This window comes from Sander lucioperca, chromosome 5 (assembly GCF_008315115.2).
Source record: "Sander lucioperca isolate FBNREF2018 chromosome 5, SLUC_FBN_1.2, whole genome shotgun sequence".
Taxonomy (NCBI): Eukaryota; Metazoa; Chordata; class Actinopteri; order Perciformes; family Percidae; genus Sander; species Sander lucioperca.
This window is the reverse complement of record NC_050177.1, coordinates 42115998-42123554: the sequence shown is the minus strand read 5'-3', so window position 1 is coordinate 42123554 and position 7557 is coordinate 42115998. Positions and strand designations below refer to the sequence as shown.

Genomic DNA, 7557 nt, shown 5'->3' with positions numbered 1-7557 from the left:
ACCCGGCGTTTAAAGTCTCGCTCAGGCCTGTAGAGGAGAAAGACCGGCAGGCTTACTGTTCAATTTTTCAATTTTCAATTTTTTTTAGGGATGCGGGGTTAACGCTCTTCGGTCGCTTATGCAATGTACCAGCCATAAATCTGGAATACGCGGAGAACAGTTATCAATCTCCAGTTTCTGTGCTGCTGCAACCGCCTACACCACCACAAACCAGTGCCACCGTCCAAACCAATGTTACGGCTACAGCATTGACTACGGTATAAACGTAATATACGTATAAACCTGCAACTCAATGGCGTGTTGGTTTTAAAAAATATTGAGAAGGTATTACAAATGGTATTAAACGGTATTGAATTTACCTCCAGGATTTCTGTATATACCCTGATCAGTGTTGGGTGTAACGTAACTACTTTTTTTTTAAAAAAGTAGTGTAACGCGCTACTACTGAAAATTTGGTAACGAAACCTAGTTCCTTTTTCAATTCGGCGCAACGTTACTTTTCCCAGGGTCAGATTTGACAGCGCACTGCCTTCTCAGCTGCGCACTCACAAGCTCCACACAGGACGTGACAGAGACTGATAGCAGAGTAATCATGGCAAGGACACGCAAAGATTTCCAGAAAAGAGGCTGCATGTGTGCACCGACCATCGTGGCTGCGCGACCGGTACAAGTTGATACCATGGATGTATTAAGAGAACTGGATACAGTGTTCGGCGGGAAGCCCCGTACGTTCCAATGAGAGTGCTCAAAAGCGCATAAAGCAAACGTGGAGCTCGGCTCTTCCGCATTGTTGGCCCATAACGCTGGTTGGCTCACGATGGGCATGCGCACTAGCAACAATTTGTTTGCGTTGTCGTAGCAACCGGTAGCAACATGCGTGTTCATGAGCTTCTCTGTCGTGTCTCTTACTGGCGAACTCATGAACTCGCCGTTTTAGTTGTCTAAAATATTCACTAACGTTAAACATTGTTTTCGTTGTTCCCTATTGTTTACATGCTTAGCTAAATAAACGATAGATGTATTTAGCTAGACAACCAAGGAGATTTAATAATTATGTTGTGCTACTAGCTAGCTACCTACTAACTAGCGCTAGCTAGCTGTTAGCCTGCAGTTTCGATCATCCATGGCTTCAGCTCTCATCCACGTTACAAGCTTTGCAGCATACAGCCCTCGGATGTATTATAAGAGAGAACCAAGGCGATGTAATCACTGTGTCTGTAGTAACGTTATGTAGGCATATAGCTAGCTATGTATAGATCTTAATACAGCCATGCTAGCTACCCCTGATGTTAGCAACTAGCTAGCTAGCCGATAGCCCGCCAGTTTGGGAAACGCTAATGACGTTACATCCACGTAGCTAACAGGCTTTACAGCAGCTACATACATCCCTGGAATGTATCATGACTTCATAAGATAATACCATGGACGTATTAATAGAACACATGGTGAATTACAACCATTAGCTATATCCATTATTACAGCTAGCTACATGAGCTCGGGAGAACAGTCATGTGAGCGGGCGGGCGCAGTCCCGCGGCTCTGCTCGCGTCCACTATGCGCGTTCATCATGTCAAATTTAATAATTCTGGATTCGCTTCTAGTGAATGTTAAAAATGTTAGAAACGTAACGTTTTAAACAAGGACCCTTTCAGTGTTCGGGCTGGTAAGTTGATATACCCAGAAACAAATTATCTGCTGAAATATAGACGTTTCTTTCGCCATGCAAAGTCTATGTGAAAAGGCTTTCTGGGCCATGGGGTGCAGTACCACCGTTATCCGCTAAGCCCATGGTGGCTTTTAGACTCGGCGCTCTTCCTGGGGGCTTGGTCGATACAGACATTACATAGTATACACTAACACCGTGTAACGCCGAGGACCTGCCAATGTGCATTCATCCCGCGCTGGACTCGTTCATAATGAATCAGCCGTCACTCTGTGAGTAGAGAATCCAGTCTGCAGTGTAGTTCACTTCACAGACACTTCACTGATAAACCATAGATTGGCTTTATGGTCAAAGATAGTTTTTGTATAATTAACTTCAGTCTCTGCTAGAGACCCTTGCTTTTAAAAGTAACATAAAAGTAACGAGTAAAGTAAAAAGTTACTTTCCATATGGGGTAACTAAGTAAAGTAACGGATTACTTTTTTAAGAAGTAACGAGCAAACACTACTTTTTTAAAGTAACTTCCCCAACACTGACCCTGATTTTTATATATATATATATATATATATATATATATATATATATATATATATATATATTTATGTTCTATATGTGTGTAGGGCTGGGCAAAATGGAGAAAATCAAATATCACATTAACACGACCAAATACATCAATATCGATATTATGATACATGTTGTAGGGTTGACTATTGGTGCTTTCACAAAATGTTCACACAATGAGATTATAGATAAATAATTATCAGTAATGCGGATATAATGACTAAGTGGGTAAAGGCAAATAATAGAACAGCTAGAACAGTTCAGAAAATTACATCACTTTACTGCAATGCAGCCTTTAAAACCAGGAAAAGACAACACTTGTCCATGTCACGATATTACGATATCTAAAATTTAAGACAATATTTAGTCTCATATATTGATGTTGATATAATATCAATATATTGTCCAGCACTATGTGTAGCATGAAAAGGCTACAACTTAGATTTCACTGTGTAACCCTGTGTGGTAAAATGCCAAATAAAACCAACGTTAAACCTTGAGGGTGGATGGAGTTACCCAGCTAACATCATAACGCTCACAGCAGACTCCTCTAGCCAGAAGAAGCGGACCACAATGAATTTTCATCTGGTGACAAATTGACCGCCGGTACAAAATGATGTGGCAATTGATCTTACGTTGTTGAGATATTTCATTCTAGAAGAAAGTGGTGGACCGACCCACACTGCCATACCTAATAACCATAGTGGTTAAGGTTTGGTCAAGGAAAAACTACAGTTTCTTAAAATGTGGGTTACATTTTATAGCTTTGGTCATAATTTATATTGGTTTTGTCACCAAAGGACCTGTTAAGAATGGGGGATTGTCTCTAGTAAACTAATAGTTTCAACAGGAAAAATGACGCAGTCAGACAGTCACATGACGGAAACTAACCCAACAGATCACCCGGATGATCTGAAACACTTTATTTGGAGGTCAAACTTAAAGTGGTGACACTAATAATCCGTTATTACACAATAAAACAGTAAGTGCAAAGAGCTAGTGCAAAAGATCAAGTTGATGGATGTTTACAGCGGACAGTTAATGTGATAATTTTACTGTTCACCATGGTATTTATTTTCAAATATGTTTGACTAACCTGTAGGGGTGTATGATTCAGAAAATGTCACGATTCGATTCTGATTTTTAGGCTCACGATTCGATTCAATATCGATTTTCGATTCAAAAACGATTCTCGATTAAAAAAAAACCGATTAGTATGTAAATGTAGTTACTTTTCCCATGTGATTGCAGTAGACATACAATTTAAAAGAAAATAAACAACAAATTAAATGTAGTTTGATATTACTTTATATGTCTTCATACAAAAATAAAAACTTTTGCAACTAAAAACTGCAAAAGTGCCAAGCTTTGGCCAGCTTTCAAATACATTTAATTCAAATATAAAACTGTTAAATAAAAATAGCTTTTACATTTAGCTTTAAAGTGCTGTACTCAGATCAAACAAAAAATACTGCTAAATGTGGTTTGGAGTGCTTCAGCTACCAGGTTGACTGTTGAAATGTGAACTCGACTGGGCACATTGAACTTCCTAAAATTCGGCCCTTTCTTTTTAGAACTGTGGCAACTACAGTCCATTCAACAGAACTTGTGTGATGTGTCAGAATCACATAATGGATACACATTTAGGTGTATGTGTGTGTAACCAGTTCATAGTCCACCACTGGCTGGAATCTGGCCATTCTTTTGCAGAAACAGAAGCTGGTCTACGTGTTTTGGAGTGAGCATGCTCCGCTGTGCAGTTACGATGTAACCGGCAGTTGAGAACACTCTCTCTGAAGCAACCGTGGGAGTTTAGAGCATTGAAAGAGTGCATTGGTTGACTGGCACGTTAGGAGGAGGTACTTTAGGTTGTTGTTCATCCACGTCTTTAATGTTAATCTCTGGGTGATGCCATACCATGTGAGTTCTCAAGTTTGTGGTGTTTCCAAAATACTTAACTTTCGCTTTGCAAAGCCTGCATATACTCCTATCAAGTTCTGTCTTCCCCTCGAGGTTATAAAAATGTGTCCAAACTCTAGCCTTCAATGAGGATGGAGCGTTCTCTTAATACATCCATGGGATGGAGCAGGTTGAATAATTCTTTCTGTGAGGTTTTCCATTGTTTGCGCCGACTAAACTACCTCTACTGCACTCGTTCTTCTTCTGATTATGACAAGAGTGCCCAGGCATCAGTGTGAATTTGACGTAGCGCCATCTATGGGAATGGCGAGGTAATGTCGTTTCAGGACAATATTGTCAAAACGAGAAAAAAAAAAATTATGAATCAATTTTTGGAATTCTATGAATCAATTTTGAATCTGTAGAGTTTGAAACTCAATTCGAATTTGAATCGATTTTTTTGCACACCCCTACTAACCTGGGGGTTTGTTTACAACCTCTCTGACCATTTAACCACTTTTTGCCTGTTTAACCTATTTTAGTGATGTTGCTGTGTTCTCAGCAATAATTTGTTGAGTACCCTCACTGTTGTTATTATTATTGATAGAAGTAATGGCGAGGACATGAAACCTAAAACCCAAGTTTTAATTAACCATTTTTTTCCTTATTCCTCCGGTTATATCCTAGCCACTATTAGTTTAAACAAATAAATCTACTTTGGTTAGGTTAGAATTATGCTCATGTCAATAGAGACTTGGAAGAAGGCAAGCTGCGGGACTGGATAAGTACGGGACGGGATGCAAACCAACCAGTCACACAATAACACAAACTAACTTACCAATGGAGGCGGCGGTAGAGCAGCATCCCGTATTCTGCGAGTTAAAAAAACAACTGTTTTTGTCAAAGGAGTCTGGTGGCTTTAAAGAGAGCAGAGATAACGGCTTCGTAAAGGCTTCGTAAAGGGCTGTCTGACAGCAAGGTAAAGTGCTGAAAATATTCTAAATATAGCATCCACCTGAACCAATTTTATTTATTGTGTCAAATCATAACAGGAGTTATCTCAGGACACTTTACAGATCGAGTAGGTCTAGACCACACTCTATTATTTACAAAGACCCAACAATTCCCCCCCAAGAGCAAGCATTTAGTGCGACAGTGGCGAGGAAAAACTTCCTTTTTACAGGCAGAAACCACGGACAGACCCTGACTCTTGGTGGGCGGCCATCTGCTGCTGCAGGTTGGGACACAGAGACACTGATACAGATATAGAGAAATATGATTAATAATAATTATAGCAATTGGTATGATGAACAGTGGCAATTATAGTACCAATAAAGATAATAATAATAACTATGACTAGAAATAATAGTAGTAGCAGTGCAGGGCGTAGCAGGGAGTAGCAGGGCGTAGCAGGGCGTCGAGCAGCTCCACGGCAGCAACTGCAAACATTATCCAGGTGCCACCACAATCCAAGGAAAACTGCGAGGCAAGAAAACATAAGGACTCCTGGGAATAAGCTCCCCGGAGGTAAGTTAATAACAAGCATTACTGGGACATTAATGCACACAAATGGAAAGAGAGAGGAGAGAGGAGCTCTATAAAACTATAACAGCATAACTAAGAGCTGGTCCAAGGCAAACCTGAGCCAGCTCACAAAGGACTACTCTTCAACTATGGAGAGAAGCAGAGAGAAGGTAGCTGTAGCTAACACACTGACTATGGAGAAGTAGCTCATACAACCACACTTAAAAAAATCCAAACTATGCTTTAATAACTCTCCCTAAACATTTGAGCTGCTGTCTCAGAGGCTGTTTTTTATTCAATGACACCAGGGTCTCGCTATCTTTTGTCAAGTTTAATAGTTTTTTCAAGGGTGTATGGAACGGGGGTGGGGGCTTGTAAGACAAAACCTTGGTGTTGATGAGCCTGAGCGGACTTCACCCAGCTCGACGGAGGCAATGTTAACCAACAGCTCTATTCAATACACTGCTCTATTTTCATTGTATTCTCAGGCAGGTTGTTGGCAAGAATACAATAAAAAGTGCTATTTGTATCATTTTACCATTAATAAAGCAATACCACGTTAATATTGAGACAGTACAAAGTAGTAGAAATAGTAGTAGAAAGGCGTATTTACAACCACAAAATCCATGAGGTTGGATTTTTTGGTGAAATCTTCTGGACTGCCTTGTAGGACTTTGCTGCTTTAGGTACAAAATTAATCAAAACTTCAATGGTAAAAGCAAATCATTGAAGGACTAAAGGGGTAATAGAAAAACTTCCTCCAACACATCGTTTCAAGTTAGGGAAAGGAAACAACATAGGGAACAGGATACAGACAATTGTGGATTGCCAAAAATCTAGTTTCAATGCAGGGGAGTAAATTTTCTAAAGTCAAGGTTCACTTACTACCTTTTCTTATAGCTTTCACCATGGTCTTCATCAGGTGTCATAATGTGTCCTAAGTTAGAAGATATGTAGATGTAATGTTATAGTTATATTTTATATATTAACAATTATGTAATGACACATGAGATACTTACATTCACTGATGACCACCCTGATATGTGGTTGAAAGCTTTGTAAAAGCTAGTAAGTGACATGTCATGTTAGTGTTCCCAATACCAAGAATTAACTATACCTTTTTAATATTAATTTAATCAAATGATTACTAAACAAACTTAGGGGAACTGACTATGGTCCCAGAGCACATTTTTGCCCTGGGTCCCCCCAACAGGTTAATGCAGCCCTGGATACATGGTCTTTTTAAACTTTGTCTGGGTTTTTACAACCAGGGCTTACCTCAGGGCAGATGTAAATATTACAGTTTTTACCCATCTGTCTTTTGGAAACATCTATCATATTTTGCAGACTCACTTCCCAGTTCTGACCCTCCATACATACTGTACTTGTGCGTACAGGTTTTTTAAGCAGTGAGAATTACACTTACACGTTTGTGTCCAACCAGTGTGAAGTTGACCTCTTCTAGTATTTGCCCTGTGACTGTTATATATAAAATACTATTATGTCCTAAATTTAAATTTTCCTTTAATATTAGTACCAACAATGTTGCACAGTTGGTGATTTGTAAATGTTTTGTGTGTCTTGACCATTTCTTGCCAAGATGCCACCTTCATCTCCACTGATCTGCCCTCTCAGACAAACAGGACTCCTGGTGATGGGACCAGAAAACAGTCAGAGTTACCAGCTGTTTAAGGACACCCTGCAGAGGAACAAGGTTCCTATGGTGATCCTGAACCGGGACAACTTCAGCCAGCACATCCCCCATGTCAACCTGGCTGAGGGAGATGGAGCGGTGGTGGACATCACTGCTGGAGTTTTGTATGCTGACCGTGCACTCAAGACTGTCCAGGTACAGCACAGATACTGCTGATAGAGTATTAGGTATGTTGGCTTCAGGAAGTGATGTCAGG

The 7557-nt window shown here is 40.0% G+C and overlaps 1 protein-coding gene across 2 annotated transcripts in view; it reads left to right on the top strand.

Annotated features, from left to right (window-relative positions):
• The window catches only part of pipox (pipecolic acid oxidase), a 68129-nt gene that overhangs the window by 15814 nt on the left and 44758 nt on the right, over positions 1-7557 (top strand). For both annotated transcript variants that reach the window (XM_031287047.2, XM_031287048.2), the window contains exon 3: positions 7283-7496. In XM_031287047.2, coding sequence (XP_031142907.1) covers positions 7283-7496 — 214 coding nt within the window. The remainder of the gene's footprint in view (positions 1-7282; positions 7497-7557) is intronic.